General features: G+C 39.4%; 1 protein-coding gene across 1 annotated transcript in view; it reads left to right on the top strand.

Moving 5' to 3' along the window:
• Positions 1-458: 458 nt before the first annotated feature.
• cep89 (centrosomal protein 89) overlaps positions 459-17866 on the top strand; it is a 44067-nt gene continuing 26659 nt past the window's right edge. The window contains exons 1-16 of the mRNA XM_025055873.1: positions 459-735; positions 1033-1139; positions 1310-1456; positions 1668-1860; positions 4135-4186; positions 4594-4698; positions 5649-5885; positions 6623-6765; positions 8928-8978; positions 9603-9686; positions 10785-10888; positions 11577-11692; positions 11835-12015; positions 13444-13611; positions 15260-15434; positions 17019-17055. Of these exons, the coding sequence (XP_024911641.1) occupies positions 697-735; positions 1033-1139; positions 1310-1456; positions 1668-1860; positions 4135-4186; positions 4594-4698; positions 5649-5885; positions 6623-6765; positions 8928-8978; positions 9603-9686; positions 10785-10888; positions 11577-11692; positions 11835-12015; positions 13444-13611; positions 15260-15434; positions 17019-17055 (1939 nt within the window). The 5' untranslated portion in view covers positions 459-696. The remainder of the gene's footprint in view (positions 736-1032; positions 1140-1309; positions 1457-1667; positions 1861-4134; positions 4187-4593; positions 4699-5648; positions 5886-6622; positions 6766-8927; positions 8979-9602; positions 9687-10784; positions 10889-11576; positions 11693-11834; positions 12016-13443; positions 13612-15259; positions 15435-17018; positions 17056-17866) is intronic.

The following is a 17866-nucleotide window of genomic DNA, read 5'->3' as shown; positions in this document are numbered from 1 at the left end:
TACAGTACCATTCACTGCATTCAGCAGTTACAGTACAGCACTGGGAGCGTTACTGTCTATCTGTCTGTGACACTTACTGTATCCAGGTTTACACAAAACCAAGGAATGTTGTTGGAATCATTGAGCTCTTTTGGAAGTAAAAGTGATTTTTTTTTTTATATACAACCTAAAAACGTAATAAAAACTCAAGATAACACACTTCCACTTTGTTGAATAAAGGATGGAAAAATCGATTAATTATTGTTTGATTCCCAATACACAGAAAAACATTAACCCGCAATCACGAAGGAGAAAACAAGAGGAAAACCATCGAGGTACAGTATATCGCAAATGACAGATGGATGAAATTGAATAACACTGCCACCTGTTGGCGGATTAGACTATTGTTGAGCAAGACGGTTGCTACGTGAACATGCTCTGTCACCGATTGGCTTAATCCCTCAATTTCAGCCAATCAGCGCTGTTTTTATTTTGATGTCTCTTTCAAGGCAAGCGTCCGGCTACGCCGAGTGTAAGCAGCCTGTTGAATGTGATTATTCGAGGAAAGGAGAGAATATTAACTGAAACGGACGTGACAGTAGAAAATAAAAGTCAATAATGATTTAAGACGAAGGGGGAAACGAGGTGGAAACGTTTCACTGTGTTCGCGTTACATTTTAGTAAGAAGAAGTGAAGTCTCACAAAGCTATTAGCATCATGTTGAAGAAACTTCAGAGGGACAAGGACAAGGAGTTTGTAAGTTTACAGTTTTTAACGACACGAGTAGAACTTTTGTTCCGTTTGTATAAGACATTGACGCTACTTTTTCCTTCTGGGATTATTATGTCAGGCTTGGTAGCACTCTTAAGCTGTTAGCTTTTAAAGACAACGGTAACCAAAGTAACGTTGTACTTAATATGACTCTTTTTAAGGCTACACTAAGTCTAAATGGGCGCGAATGCCTTGTTGTTGTATTTCACACATCAATGTGGTTTTAGTCTTTACCAAAAACTTTTATGTCTGTGTGTGTCTGTGCGTCTGTGTGTTGTGTAGAAGCACATAGCCCACGGTTTGATCCCTGCAGCCTCCATTGCTCCAAAACCTGCAGTGCCTCGTACTCCACCCCCCCGCAGCCCTGACCCCTCACCCGAAAGGCCCAGGTATCATCACCCTTGACCTCCTACCATCCCTTTACTCTGTAGATTGTCTGTGAATAAAACCATGCATTTTTGCAATCCACACTGGACATTTATTCCTCAGTGCCTATAGGTTATTATTGTGTCTTTGTGATATAAAGTGTGTCAAATATCTTGTGAATTCTCACCTGCAGGTCAGTCTTAGCAGCAGCCATCCTGTCTTCATCTCTCACCGGTCAGACCTGGGCCATCCCTCCTGCCAGACCCAGATCTTTCTCTGAGACACCGAGATCAGACTCCTACCTATCGGAAACAAACCTCAGCACAGCATTTTTTAACAGGTAATTCTTAGTAGAATTGCAGTTGAAAAACTATAAAATAAATAATTGAAGAAAAAAAATGCCCAGTAGAAACAAAAAATACATTAATTTAATATGTAGATTTCCTACAAGAAATGGACATGCAGTTGAAAAACAATAAATAATTGAAGAAGAAAAAATTCATCAAAATTCATCCATTTGTTTGTTGTTTGTTCTTTTCTCTCACCACCAGGGACAGGTGGTCAGAAGATCTGGAGAGTCATCGTCACCTGTCCTCTGATGACCATTCAGATAAGGAGTTAGAAGCCAAAGGAAGTGAGGAAGATGAGGATAAAGAAGACGGAGAGGAGGAGCATGTTTACCAAACCCTGTACAGACGGGAATCAACCAAAGAACCTATTTATGCCCTGCCACCAAAACCTGTGGTGAGTGCTTCTGATATATTTTTTTAAGGTACTTCATTGGTACTGATTTGTTTCTCCATTTGACAGCTCTAGTCAAAATATTTTAATAAATATAATTATTTCAGCTTTCAGTCCTGTAAGGTTAATGACGTGAAGTTGTAATAAAACTAACATCCACTTGGTGGCACAGTTTTATTCAACATAAGTTGCCGTTCTTTTCTTGAGCTGTGGGCCATATAGATATTGTTGTTGCTGTTTGATTGTTGCAGCGTTTGAATCTGCAGAGCAAGTGTTAATGTAAAATATAAATAAAGATGATTATCCTATAACTTTATCTTAGATTCAGAGTTTCAGACTGATGTGTGGGAGAAACTAAATCTGCTCCCCCATCTCTAAACTAATACACATATTATTTAAAGTTGGTTGTAACCAATCAGATTTCATCTCCCTTTGTGAAAATCACCCATCTTTATCCTGTACTACAGCAATTTAATACATTTGAAATGTGGTTTGTAAAGTTTTAGAAGTTTGGTGACTTTGTGAGAGACTTGTTTCTGATACCATCCAGTTTGTGACAATTAATTCCCTAAAACTCTGTGAGCTGCCGTCAAGGCTGCCTCTGTAATTGTGATTAATGAGACTTACTGACTGTGCACAAACAACGTGTACTTTTTACCAGCTGCTTCATTTTCTCAAAATTGTTTGCTGCTGCTGCTCAGGGTGAAGTATTTCCCAATTGTCTACACCACACAGGTACTATCTCCTAGTTAGACCTCTGCCCAGCATCATTATACTGTCAGGGTTCGTGCAGGTGATTGAAGTCCTCGAGAATGCTTGAATTTCCTTGTTGTGTTTTCAAGGATTAAAACGTGCTTGTAAATGTCTGGGATTTTAAACATATTTCCCAGTAGTCTGATTCAACAGTCTCTACTTATTAAATTGAAAGACATAAAACAACATGACAACAAAATCCATACAACGTTTGCTTCACCATGTTTCTGTCAATGTTGACCAGTTTTGGTTGAAAAATAAGTGGAAATTTTCAGAGTGGGTGTGGATTTGTGTCATATTTTGCAATTTATGTGCAATTTAGGTTCATGATATCCTTGTGGATATTCTCAGTCATCCGGGTCATCATAATAATCTCAAAAGCAGTTTTAAAGCAGGCAACTGGACTGTAGTACTGAACTGTAGAGTACAATAGAACTGATGAAGCCTCTGGGATGAGAGGCCAAACGTCTTCAACTTCCTCGAGGTGAGTCCAGTTTTTCCACTTTAAAACTGCTTTTGAGATTATTAAGTTCATGATAACACTTGAAAACGCTCTCTAGAAAAATGGACTTGAAATTCATCTTTGAGAAAAAATGTACAAACACTGACTGTGTATCTCACAGAGTGCAATTCTGCCTCTGTGTGGTCCTGTCTACTTTGGCTCACTGACCTCTAATGACCCCGTGGAGGAGAGTTGTCCCTCTGATACAGTGAATGCTGATAAATGGCACGTGTACTCTGTTCTAAGTCACGAGTGGAGTCATCATGAGACACATGACACCTCTTGAGTCTCACTTGTTTCATAACACGTGAGTAGTACCCCCCCCCAAAAAAAAAAACCCAAAACAACAACAAATGTACAAACTAAACCATTAGAATTGTTGCAGGATTGGATTCTGCTGTGTAATCTAAGAACTGGCAGTGCTGGGATAAAAATAAAAAGGCAGAAGAACGATCAGGTTTTACCATGCTAAATGTACAGACAGGCCCATTTATCAGAGGATGTGTTTATTGTTCAGGATGAGGATGTGAGTGGGTGTGTGAAAATCCCCTTTTGCTCAGCTGATATACGTCTTCCAAGTATTCCTTCTAATCACACTTTGAGTTATTGCCTCGGGATGTAAGACTTACAATAATGGCATGAAGCACCAGCTACTGTATGTGCTGGCAGAAAAATGTCCTCTATAGGTATGAATTCATTCGACTAATTTTCTCTCGCTCTGTGTGTCTCCGTAAGCATCCCCTCTTCACACTGGACTCCTCTGTCGTGACTCACTCACTACGCTTGAGTGCGCGAGCAATTACAGAAGTTAATATTGTCCACACTTCAAAAGGATTATAAATGCAGCGGTCTCTGTAATAGTCCGACACAAAAGAGGAGCGTCGAAATCAGGCGGAAAAGATTAGTTTACTCTCCGTCATCTAACCATTTCCTCTGTCTGTTTGTCTGTGACACTCTGTCTGTGACACTCTGTCTGTATCTGTTTATGTCTGTCTTTTTGACGGTTTGTGTCTGCTCTATAGAACACAACATTCCAGCCAACTCAGAGTCCTGTCAGAAGAATGCCTGACCCAGGTACGGACCTAAAAAAATAAAATAAAAATAATATATGTATATATGTGTATACATATATATATATTCGTATGTAAGTCGTGTATATATATCAGATATAAGTAAAATGCAATTTTTTACAGTTAACATTCTAACAATTAGTAAATACTTGTTTTTAAATGCACAGATATGTTTCCAGGAAAAAATGTTCACCATTTTCTTAATTTGGACCCGACACACACCTGTGCTTTTTGCGTCTGCTGTGCCGTTAAACATCATTACAGTTAAAAAAAAAAAAAAAAAGGTCTGCAGACCGTAAAGGTCCCTTTTGAAGTACTCTTATTGTCGGCAATAAAAATCCCTCAAATGGAAACTTCAAGGTGTGCGGATTTTCCCTTCTCTGTAACTGCCACTGCGTTCTTATCGCACAGATTTCACTGAGGAAACCAGTGACCAGTCTCCTGAAGCCAGCACTTCTAGGAAGAAAGTCAGGAAAATCTCCAGCCGCCGGAAACAAGACGTACCATGTGGTTCAGGTTCTGAAGCTGCCAAATATTAAATTGTCTTATTGGATAAATTTGATAAATTAATTTTACCCACAAGCTGCTGTATGTTAATGAAACGCCACGCGTTTTGGGAAATCAAAGAAAAAAAAAAGTCTCAGTTGATAAAATGTTAATCACGTTAATTAAAAATTGAAATTCATTAAATTTTAAATTGAAGAAGTTTAAGCTTAAAATACGGCATGCGTTTATGCAGGGTTTAAATTCAGGTCAGACTCTGTGTTGAGTCAAGTAGGGTCAATTTTCTTAAAATAAAATTCATGTGAAAAGTCCCTCTCCAGCAGATCCAGACTCAGTATCGTCTGACACAGAGAAGGGAAAAGGTGTAAATGGGGGAGACAGCAGAGGGGAGGAAAGAAAGAGAGAGAGAGAGAGTAGGAGCAGATTTACAGCAAAATAATATATATAGAGAGAGTACAGTCAGACAAAGTGTTACAGTACAAAAAGTACAGTCGTAGGAAGAACTTGATCATTAGCGTTTGATGTAAAAGTCGTTTTTTTTTTTACGTCAGATTTTATTACAGTAACAAATATGAATAAGTGTCAGGTCTGGATCAGGAACCTCAGGCAAACGAGTGGAGAGAGAGGAAACACTGTCAGAAGACTAATTAAGGTGTATGAGCGGGGAGGTGTGGGGGGGGGCTGACATTTCTGCCTCCCATTTGACTCTTATACTCTGTGGGAACGTTAAGTAGGTCTGTGTTTTCAGAGCGAAGTGAACTGTTAGGTTGGTGGGGTCTGTTTAGATCCTCAATATACTGTATGTTGACGTGTTTCCACAGATGAAGCGTTCTGTAAATTAAATATTCTAATTTTTTATTTTTATCATTCGACAACCTTTCAGGGCAGGTTAAATTGTTTTTACCTCCATCCTGTTCAGAGTCAACCCTAACTTCCTGTGTGTTCTGTGTTTGATATTCCAGCTGCACAGGCTATCCTAACCACAGATGTCCGCAGCCCGGCCAAACACCAGACGGACTCCACCCAGACATCTTTAGACCCCAGAGGGGCTCACGGTGGAGTGCAGAGGGAGGAGCCGCAGGCCCTGCCAAAGAAAACTAAAATGTCAAATGAACAAAAGCCACTCAGGGAGAGATTGCACAGCCCAGAGCAGGAGATCAGTCAAAGCCAAACTTCTTCAACCCAGAGGTCTTTTGCAGGTGAGAGCGAAGGAAACCCTCTGAGACCAAAAAAAGGGGGAGAAGCTGACAGAGTGAAGAAAAGATTAAGAGAGGAGAGAGGATGAAAAGGAGGAGGAGGAGAGACGGAGAGGAAAGCGAGCCACAGCTGATAGGCTCACGTGCTGCGGTTGGTGGCAGGAGCTGGAGATGGTTCTGTCAGCAGATACAGCTCTGATCCTTTATCAACACAGAGCTTCCTGAGCATTAGAAGAAGAAGAAGAAGAAGAAGAAGTCTGTTTGTGTGGGGGGCGGGGGCTGAGGGGGGGATAGTGGGAATAGGAAAATCCAAAGAGTTGAGACGTTTTAAAAGGAGAAGGAAAACTGTCGGTACAGCAGGACGGCTAAGACCTGGACACAAGTGAGACCCCCTGTTGGTGAAAGCAGTATTAAATCGTGCTGTAGTTCAGCTGTCAATCATCAAAGCTAGGGCGCCCCCCCTGACCCTCACTCAGGCCATGGTCCAGTGAACCAGCAGACCACGTGTTCTTTCTCTCTCAGCCAGACTGTAATTGTCTTCAGGGTTTTTATAACTCATATTTACTCATATCCCTGATGAATAACACTGAGCTGAGAGTCCTTCAGCCTCAGGGCCCTCTTTCATTCACATTTGATTAAACATCGTAAGATTTTTTTCTTTGTATGCGCTTTGATTTCAATATCATGAAATAATTCCTTCACAACTTCCTTTTCTCCCATTGTGACTCCTGTGGTTCCAGGGAACCAGGCAGAGCTACAGAAGTTGAGGCAACAGGCTCAGGAGCTGGTGGGTGAAAACGACGTTCTCAAACTGACGGTTCACCGCCTGAATGTGGAGCTCAGCCGCTACCAAAGCCGCTTCAGACCGTTATCCAAACAGGAGGTATGACTTTGAAAGACTCATTATTGTCAGTGAGTTTTCTGTGGAGTCGCCTGAGACCACCTGGAATTGACTAACTGCAAAAAAGTAAATAAATAAATAAATTTAAAAAAAAACTCCAGCCTTGAGGCAATTTTACTACAGTGGTGGAATGTGATTGCATGGATTTCTGCACTTTTTTATTTTTATATATTTATGATTTAGTGTTTGGTTGAAACAGAACTTTAAAACGATGATGATAAAATGATACACATCATATAATATATATACATTTTTATATGTATATATATGTGTGTGTGTGTTTGTATACCGATAAATATTTATTTATAATCATAAACAAATATATAAATAAATATAAAAATACACCTACATATAAATATACATTTTATAACATGATAATAAACTGAAAATAGAAAGAAAAAACTAAATCAATTAAAAATAAAATACATTAATATAGCAAATATATAAAAATGAACAATAATTATTTTTGACTCCGGAGAATTTTGGGGTAGATGAGGTCGATTAACTGCAACACTTTGAATCACACCAGGAACCTTGACGCCTGTCAGTCATTCAGTCTGTGTCAAGTTTCCACTGTTAAATGAGTAAGTTTGACTCTGTTGTCCACACTCTGTCCTCTAGTCATACGTATTCAGCTGAATCTATCACCAAACATCAATGTATTTTCAATGCTTCACCACTAAAAAGAAAATGTAGCTATAGACTCAGCTATAGAATCCTGCCTTTGAACGTGACGCCTGCTGTGTGAAAACTGCCTGTTTCTCCATCTGATACATTGGTCCAAAAGAGTTTCTCAGTCCCTTGTTGTGGCTGCCCGTCCATTTCCTGTTGTTGTGTGTGTGTGTGCGCGTGTATGTGCGCCATGCTTCTGAAGACAGCCAGTCTGTGGCTTTATTAATGGCCACTGCATGCTGTGCCTTCACACCAGGAGCTCCACTGCTCACATCGTTATCAGGTGGCTTCATACGCTGCTGCACAGCCTCGTCGGCCTTATCACTATCATCTGAAATCTGACTGGTGAGGGGGGAAAGATGAAGAGGTGCAATTAGGTGTTAGTTTAGCTTTAAATTAGGAGGAGCACAGACAGTAGTGTGATTTGTTTTTGTTTTCCTCACCGACAGAACACAGGCAGGTAGAGCACTGTGGGGAAATTAGCTTAAACAGAGCTGCTGTCGTTCTCCTGCAGCTCAGCCATAACAATCTTTCACTATTATTCTTTGGTCAGTGCGGCTTTTCAGCTGGAGTCACTTTGAGGGCTCTCCTGTTGGACACTCTTAACGCTGCACCGCGCTGTCCGATCCGTCTTTATAATTAGAGCCATGTTCTTAGTGCCTGTCAGTTGTACCGATACTAAAAGAGAGAATATTTCCGTTGTCAGTCCAACATGTAGAAACAATGTTGTTCGATAGCTGTTTGGGCCAAACCGATATTATTGCACTGATGTGTAGTTTGTTAAAAAAGTCAAACTATCAGGAGTTTTTTAGTATTTTAAAAACAAGAAGGAAGACGGGAGCAAGAACTATTGTCAGATTTGTTCTGTTGCGATGTAGCATTAAAGAAATAAAACCTGCCTGAGGAGGCGCTGCAGTGCTGAATACAGTAATGTCTCTAATGTTTAACGACACAGATGAGGAACTTACAGTACATCTCTCTATGTCACTTTTTGTAGGGAATTATTATTATTTTGCTGTGAAAGCTCTGCTCACTTTCTGTTCATCTGCCTATGTTAAATATAAGTTAAAAAAAAGTTTTTCCCAGGCACTCCAGTTTTCTTGCAAAAAGACTCGTATATTTCATTCTGATGAATTCCCAATACTTCAAGCTGAGCTCTGTGTCATCTGCAATATATGTATGTATATATATATATATATATATATATATATATGATTTTATCGTGATGATGGAGCAGTGGGGACCCTGACGGTGGGTTCGCAGCTGCTGTTGAATAGTAATAATAATACAGTGATTTTCAGATACTGAGCTTATAAGGTTTATCATTTTACCGTAGACTGACTTTTTGAAGGCAATGTGAAGGCCAAATATTGCTATGATGGCTTCGTGTTTTGTGATGATAAAGAAGAATGAAGTGGTAAAAAAAAAATATCACTGAATATTGATGTAAATTCTGCCGCTTTCTGCTTTAGAGTTCCAAAATTGGTGGTTTACCGATGACAGAGTCTCCTCCTCCCTGGTTGGTGAGTATGCTTTTTATAAATAAATATATATATATTCCTAAACAACTGTCCTGTTCAGTCTAAACCAGTACTTCTCAAACAGTGGGGCGAGCCCCCCTGAGGGGCGTGTTGAGATACCAGGGGGGACCAATGGAAAATGGCACGGTGGACATCAGTGTACCACTGCTGTAATTCTTGAATAATAACAAGCCTCCGGTCACTAGGTGGCAGCAACTCATACAGTGGTTTTTACAGATAAAAATATATAATTCATAGGGGTTTGGGTCGTAGGGGGGAGGCGTAAAAAAAACATCTCTGTCCCCAAGGCGGGGGCATGAGAGAAAGTAATTGAGAACCACTGGTCTAAACAGTGGTGTTGTATAGTAATGGGATTGAATTTGCATGAAAAACTAAGCCTGATTTATGAGTCGAATTATAATCGTTGACTCAAATTGACTGGGTATTTGTGGGGTAGATATGAAAATAAATTACATTTTCACTTGTTATGTTTCCCAGAGACTGCGAGCGATGATGTGGAATGTGATTTCTTTTTTTTTCATTCTCTTTTTAAGCTTCATGTGGCAGAGATGAGTGATGGGATTTGATTTTCTTCCCAAATGTATGCCATGTCCTCTTTTTTTGTAGGTTGACATGAAGTATTTGTCTCCTCTGCTGCTGGCCTACGACGACAGGATAAACGAGAAGGATGCACTTCTGCAAACCACGGAGGTAAAGTGACCGTGACTGATTGTGTGCACTTATGTGAGTTCCTACTTATTACCCCCTCAATCATCTGTCACATTACACTGCACGAGAATGTTAAACGGGCTGTGTTATCAGAGATGTGCGCCGCCAACACTTTCGATCACCATTTAATGTGCGGCCTTTACAGTACACTGTATGTAAAACCCATGGGATCCCAACCTGCAGCGAGACTTTTGGAGGTGAAGCAGATGACACATTATAATTCTGCTGCTGCTGCTATCTTTCTTAAAGTTATTTTTAACCAATTTTGACTCACAGTCGAGGTCTGACAGGTGAGGAAAAACATGCAGATAAATAATAATAATAATAAAAAAGATATGTATATTTTTTGTTGTAGTAGTTTTTCTCATGAATAATGCATAAATGGAGGTAAAAGAACATCAACAGTGTTATTGTGGCTAAAACCTTTGTATTTACTATAGGGATGGCTCAGTAATGCGTGGCTAAAACCGTTGTATTTACTATAGGGATGGCTCAGTACAACATATTTAGATCTGACCCTGATACTGCAAGTTAAAGTATCTATCAATACCGATATCAATCTGATACCGTCTTTTCTCCTCCATCATGCCGTGGACTGCTGTTTGCTGAGGCGTTAGTGTCCCAGTTAATGGTTTATGAGGTGCAGAGTTAAGTTTAGCATTTGAGCTCGGGTATCGAATTGTACTACTATAGTTGTTGTTTCTGATGTTCAATCCTGAAGTTTTTACCCATATTGGTCCAATATCGATCCTGCATTGAGCCGTCCATAATTTACTATACTGTACTATACTACTATACATTACATACTATACCTTATATTCTATTCTATTCTATTCTATTCTATTCTATTCTGTTCTATTCTATTCTTAAAGAGCATCAAGTAGCTAGTGAGAAAACAGCACCGAGCTGTTGCCGCTGCCCCCTGGATGTCACCTGTGTGTGTGGCATCTCCGTTGCATAAAATAGGGGTGAAAATAAGAAATATGTAGTCGAAGAATTCTGCTTTGGTTTTATGCAGTCTGTCTGCACACTGTGTATTTTTTTTCTTGAACATTAAAGCTGCTGTCTCGCTTTCCCCAGGAAGAGGTGAAGAAGCTGCGTGTTCACGTGGAGGAGGTTGTCAAAGAAAACAAGAGGCTCTGTGATGAAATCACAAAGATTCAAGGCTCCAGCCCGACCGACTGGTAGGTGTGTGTGTGTGTGTGTGAGCACCCAGTTGACCTGTGCTTAGGAGTGTGCGATGTGTGTGTGTGTTTGGTGATTCTGTGCTCTCGGCACTCATTTCGCTCTAAATAATCATATTAATATCAACTGGGACTTTATATTGTGCCTTTCTTCAGGACGTTTTTTGTGTGGGAGGAATAAAATTATGTGTAAATGTTATTCTCTCAGCAGCTGAATTTAATTGGCTCTAATTCTGTAAAAAAAAATTACCTGCAAGCAGGGGAATTTGTCTATGGTTTCCCGTATACTGATATAACACATAAAAACTAATGTCTGTTCATTTTACCTGACATCCACTAAAACGCACGAGTTTTCTATCCATTCTAACCAGGGAGTTAGTTGGATTTTTTTTTTACAGTCTCCCAGAGGTTTTACTGACCTTAAATAAACTTTAAATTTACTGTTTTCTAAAGCTTCTGCATCAAAAGCACTTGTTTTTTTTTTAAGGAGCAGAATCAGATGTTTTCTATGGACTCATTTGAACCCAAGTCAGTACGAATGCAAAACCACAGAAAAACACCTCGGCTGCTGCCAATTCGAACAGAGTCGTACATTTTTTATGTTTAATGCTCCCAGTTCTATGAAAGAAAATAAAGCAGTAGTGGGAATATTAACTCCCTCATTCCTCTTCTTGCTCTCTCTCTGCAGTCATCAAATACAGCAACAGGCCTTTTTAGTTTTGCAGGAGAACCAGGTTTTGATTGAGAAACTGGAAGCTAAGCAGGATGAAGCCAAGGCCAGTCTCAGCAGACACCAATCTGAAGGTACGCTCACCTGAGCAGAGGTTAAATTCATGTACAAAACAGAAGTGATGATTGGTAAAAATCCTCCCGGTCCTAGACATTTTTGTTATTGATTCTGTTCGTTGCATTTAATGGTTGCCAACCCTTCCCTCCACCTTTGCAGTTTCCAAGGTGTCTAAGCAGCTAATGTTGCTTGAGGCAGAAAACCAAGGTTTGAATAAGGAGCTGGAGGGAAGCAGAACAGAAGTAGAGAAAATCACCCGGCAGCTCCAAGTACTGCAGGCTCGCCTTCAAGATGCTGTCAGCTTTGATGAGCATTGCAACATTACTGGAAAACTCAGAGGGTAACGTATATAAATATAAGTACCAGTGACAGTTGTGGTGGAGCAATGCACTGCACTCAATCATTCTGTGAACAGTAACAAGTAAAACACATCGCTGATGCACTTTTTTTAAAGTTTTATTTCAAATAAAAATGGCTTTTTACCTGCAATACATTTGACAATATAGTTTCCACCTCATACTGTCACTGAAAGTTTTTGTTTTTTTAAATTAACTGAGACAAATCACAGAACAAGCATGAAAAGTTGTCTCTTAAACATAGTTGGCTAAGGCAGTTCTCAAATCGTGGGTCGAGGCCCACTGGTGGGCACGGTGAGGTGCCGGGGGGCCCTGAGGGGCTTCCAATGTAATATGGCACATGTGTACCACTGCTGTAATGCTTGAACGATAACAAGCCTCCAGTCACTAGGTGGCAGCAACTCATACAGTGGTATTTTCTGCTCAGTATTGTCTGGCAGGACAGAAATTAAATTGAGAACCACTGGGCCAAGCCAACAATTTATTTTTGTGACTTTACTGACATAATTAAATAAGTCTGACTTTAAGTCTGATTAAGTGAAAATACGAAAGAGGAGAAAACACTGCAGTGAGAATAAAGTTCCAGTACCAATGTTGCTGTTGCCGAAAATAGGTTTGGTCTCAGTCGTCCAGGTCATTTACTCTTCACAAGGTCAGGAGTCGGAGACTAGACTGGCTAAGGTTTCCTGGCGATGTTTCGTCCTTCATCCAAGAGACTTTCCAGAAAAAAAAACTGAACTAGTTTAGTTTGTGAAGTCTCAGGGAATATTAGAAATCCAACCACCAGAAAAGGAAATATATGAGAAATAGTTCTATTTTTCAGAAAAGTATTTGGAAATATATGAGAAATAGTTCTATTTTTATATTAGTACTTCACAGTAAATCAGGCTCTGACCAGTGTTTCCACCTGTGTGGTTTTAATGATGACATTTGTGTCTCTGTACTGTAGCATTTACAAATGGCAACAGCTGTTTAAAGACATAGGGGAAAAGACGCAAAGGATTATGGGAGGGGTAGGATAAGTGTTATGGTCATTGAGGGAAAGCTGGGGTTGTAACTGGTGTGATTAAAATTTTGTCACAATGTTGTTAAGGTCTGTGGGCACCTCTTATTTCTAACCTTTTACTAGGACTAATTTGTGGTGCAGAAAAATGCATATCACTAAAATCTCCCATCATGCTCTTGAAAGTCACTCGCTGAGTCACAGCTGGGCTCAGTATGTTTTATATATATATATATAAAGTGTTAAAAATTCAAAAGTCGTCACATCGAGCTGAAGTTGCACTCCTCCATCTGGAGTGGAGACGTTTAGACACCGTGTTGTACGTCTAACCTGATGCAACGACAGTCGTGTTTTTGTCAGGAATAACTAAGGTGCCAGGTGGCATCTCTGCATATGGTTTGACATCCAGGCAGCTGGAGCAACTGGAGAGCAGTTACAAGAGCGAGACGGACAAGCTGCTGCTCCAGGTGTCTCGTCTCCAGGACGTGAACAGGAAGCTGGCCGTGGACAAGGCCAACCTGAGTGCAGACGTGGAGAAACGGGAAGCTGATCTTGAGCTCAGTAGGCAAGAAAACAGGTATGAAATATTCATTTTCAGTTTATGTCTGCCTTCATCTCACAAACCAATGATGACGGATGTCACTGAGGTGATCGATTTTTTTTTTTTTTTATCTTCGGGGAAATAAGTTCGGTCTCTGAAGGTGTCAAACAGGCACTTTTTTTAGTTGTTTGGAGCATCATTTTATTTAATTATATCATCAAAAACTGCTTGACACAAAAAACCCTGTTTGTGTGTGTGGTTATACAGCATGTGTGTGTGAGGTTATTCTTGCTACAGTTGTGGGGAGTGTTGTTGCTATTTATATGTCTTTTCGTGTCCTTTCGGGGACTTGTTGCAGGTCGTCACTGAATATTTTTATTGGCGTAGTCCACATAGGGGATGGCCTTGGGCACCATCTGCTGGAGGGGGGGGTGTTGTTGCTATTTATATATAAATTCCTATACTGTTATATATTTATCAAATTACAGTTAGGATCAGGATTGTGACTAGATATAGATTTATTGTATATATCTATCATACTACAAACCTACTACAAACTGTATATGTATATATGTTATATTCATATATATATATATATATATACTGTGTGTGTATATATATTTGTTCCACATTTTGAGCGACCTTCATCCCATCATGTGTGCATGTGTGAGAAAGTTGATGGAGGATTATTCCATTGATTTTTGAACCTTTAGGATTAAGATGTGGAAGGTGGAGGGTGGGGGGTTTACTGTGAGCCTGACGTCATAGTGGGGTACTGATGCATCATTTAACCACGTTGACCGACCTGTTCTCAACAGCCATAAAATATCTTCAGCTCAATGACGCACATTCTCAGTGTTTTCCTGTTGTTGTCTGTCTGTAGAACACACTGTAAAACCCATTTAATTACGTTGTTAAATGCAGGAAAAAAAGTAATTGTTTTTTTTATTTTTAATGAGCATTCACACATTGTCCACCCACAGGCTCTGTGACAGCACAGAGACTCCAGTTGATTGACACCTGCTGCTTACTGCCTTATTAACAGTTGTTGTTGTACCTTAAGCCAATCCAACTTGGCCAATCTTTGAAAACAAAGACTCAGCAACACTCGTGTTCACCCATCTCTTCAATATTATCTTCCCTCTCAAACAAACAGCTGGATTCTCCCAGCAGAGAACTCACACTCACAAAGGTAGAATCACTGGATAAACATGCTGTAGATCACTCATTAAACTGGTACTTAATATATTTTTTTTCGTATTGTTAGCAGTGGCTATCTGATGCCATGCCTTTATTAAGCTGAAGTGAAAGTCTAGTGTGTATTTTTTAAAAATCAGCTCAGGTCTGAGGAGCCGTCCTCTGCTCTCCACAGTCTCTACGAGCTGAGATTGATGTGGACTTTCTTATTCTGAAGTGTGAACATTTCCAGAAGGTGTTGGATTAGCCAGACGTGTTTTGATTTTTTTCTGGATCAGTAGGAAACTCTCTCTGTCCTATCGTCTCTTGACTTCCTCATTCTACCATCATGTTTGTTGTTTACATGAGCTCCGTTGTTTACTTGGCATAAAAACTTTTTTGTTTCCTTCCCCAGCCTGATGGGTTTTTTTCTGTTTCTCTCTCTCTAGTTCTCTTTCCATTTCCCTTCACTCATGGCCATTTCCTCCACTGTTTTTCTGTTTTCAAGGAGGGCTGAGAGGCAGATGGACGTATTAAAGCAAGAGAAAGAAGCGTGTGTGTTAAAGAGCGAGGAGGTTCGACAGTACTTGGGAGCAGTCATTACTGTGGCCGAGCACATTTTCAGGGAGCGAGACCGATTACTAAGCACGGTATGTACTGACACACCAGACACACGTACTGCAGTACTGACACACCAGATACAGTACTGACACACCAGACACGTACTGCAGTACTGACACACCAGATATCACGTACTGCAGTATATGAAGATAGTGTCCAAATCTTGTTTGTAAAACTGTAACTAATTCCATATATTGAAATATTACTATGCACACATACATATATATGTGTGTGTGTCAATATATTTGTGTATATAGATACAGTATATACATACAGACATACTGTATACATACATATACATACATATACATACACATATGTTTACATATATATTTACATAAATATATATACATAAACACATATATATATACATATATATTTACATATACGTATGTATATATATATATGTATATCTCTGGATCCCAAATTCCCTCCATTTCTATCTCGTCCTTTCCTTCACTCTCTCCCCCCTTTCTTTCTGTCTCTCTATATATTTTTTCTCCTGTCCTACTTTACTTTGTGTCTCCAGCACCCAAAAATCCACCTGGTGTTGAAATTACTTTTTGAGGTTGAGCTATAAAATTTGGATTCATTCAGATTTAATACATATGTTTACTAAGGAGTTGAACAACAGGTCAAGTCAATATATCGGGCGTCAGGCAGAACCGCGTTAGTCTTACAGAGCCCGTGTCTCAGACGGTGCCAGCACTGAACTTTATGAGATTTTGCAGAGAATGTCTGTCAGGCATTAATGAGCTGCTGCCTCAGAAACGTAAACTTGGAGTGCAAGTGCACATGGAATAATAATAATATGCGTGTTGGTAACTCTGGGTTGTCAGTAGCGGGGGTGTAGAAAATAAACATGTTGCCCAAATTGTGCCACCGAGAGTTCAGAAGACTGTGGCTTCACCGAAGACAAAGATGAGGTTTATTTTATCTTAATAAAAGCAATAGGACTGTAAAAAGAACCATCACATAATGTTTGTATTCTGTAAAGTTTGATGGTTTGTTTGTTTTTTTTGCCTCGTACATGGAGGACAAGTATTATGTGAGAAAACATTTTATGAAAGGTGTGTTTATTTTTGTTTGTATTGATTTTTGCACCTTGCTGCACCTTTTCATCAAGAAACATGTTCACACAAGGTTTTTTTTTTTCGTTTTAACGGAAATAACATCTCACGTAACAACTTCTTTCTCTCTCTTCCACTGAGAAATGTTTTTGTGAATGTATAAAAAAACATTAATTTGAGGTGAGAGACTCATCTTACACTTTAAATTGCTCTTTTGCAGAGTCATCGAGTGCATTCATTTAGTTTCAGCCATCATATACAGCTCTTCTCTTTTTTAAACAAAAAGTTGGATATTTTTCCTCAACAAACTCTGTAACAGTAAACTGTGAAAATGTCTTAGTTGGCTTAAAGTCTGGCAGAGAAACGGAGGCAGTTGAACCAGTAAATGTTAATAGATGCAGAGATTTTACTTCGCAAAGGCAGAAAAAATAAATGTGCGGCAGATCATTCTGACCCCGTGTAAGAGGTCATTGGAAAGGGCTAATGTGGACAGGGCTGTTTGAACGAGAACATTTTTCTAGCAGTTATGAAGGTAATGTGGCTGTGTCTGTGGGGTTGTGGTTAAATTTCCAACAGCACCAGCTGCTGAGGTCACACTTTTGCTCAGACTGTGGTACCAATTTTAAACCACTAACCTTTTTAAGAACATCAGTACAGGTGTTTATTTAAAAAAAAATCTTTTAAATCAGTTTTCTTTCCTCTGTTTTCAATGGGTGTAGCATTGAGTAGAAGAGTTTGTAACAGACATAGTAGTTTGGAGTCATTCACTGACACCGCTGAGTTTTTAATGACGCTGAACTGCTACGGTCCTTTTTTTAAAATAATCTTGGACCACAAAGGGACCTCTACCTTCATTTTTGAAGTATGAGAATTGCTAGTTGTTTTGTAATTATTATATATTGTTGTTGCTGTACTAGAACCAATTACTATATTTCATAAAATAAATAAAGTTGCACCATATACAGGCTGCACGCCGTCATTTAGTTTTAAAGGATGTTTTGAATCGTCTACGTTACTATATAGTACAGTGTATATACTGTGTACTTTGACGAGGAAGTAATTAACTGAAGAACTCTCTTTACAAAAACAACCTTTGTAAGAAAACTGTATGGTTTTCCTTGTTATTGTCCATATACTGATACAAACTGTCAGCTATTCTATACAAACACACCTGAGTCCTGCAACAATGGCAGAGTATAAATCCACATATATGGATGTTTTATGTTCAGAGTTTGTAAAGTCAGAATATAAGACAGGGCTTAGATTTGATCAACTCTGGCTTCATGGACTGAAGGTGTTTTGGAGAGAGTTTGAGTCTCTTCTGATCTAACACTAAATTCTTCACTATCATTCACTGTAGCCTTTCTGTCTTCCACAGTTAAATTAATAATGATTGTTATTTTTTTTCTCTCTCACCAGGCTTC

The sequence above is a fragment of the Cynoglossus semilaevis genome, chromosome 5, assembly GCF_000523025.1.
Source record: "Cynoglossus semilaevis isolate Cse_v1.0 chromosome 5, Cse_v1.0, whole genome shotgun sequence".
Classification (NCBI taxonomy): domain Eukaryota; kingdom Metazoa; phylum Chordata; class Actinopteri; order Pleuronectiformes; family Cynoglossidae; genus Cynoglossus; species Cynoglossus semilaevis.
The sequence above is the reverse complement of the archived record's forward strand: the minus strand, read 5'-3'. Positions and strand labels throughout refer to the sequence as shown.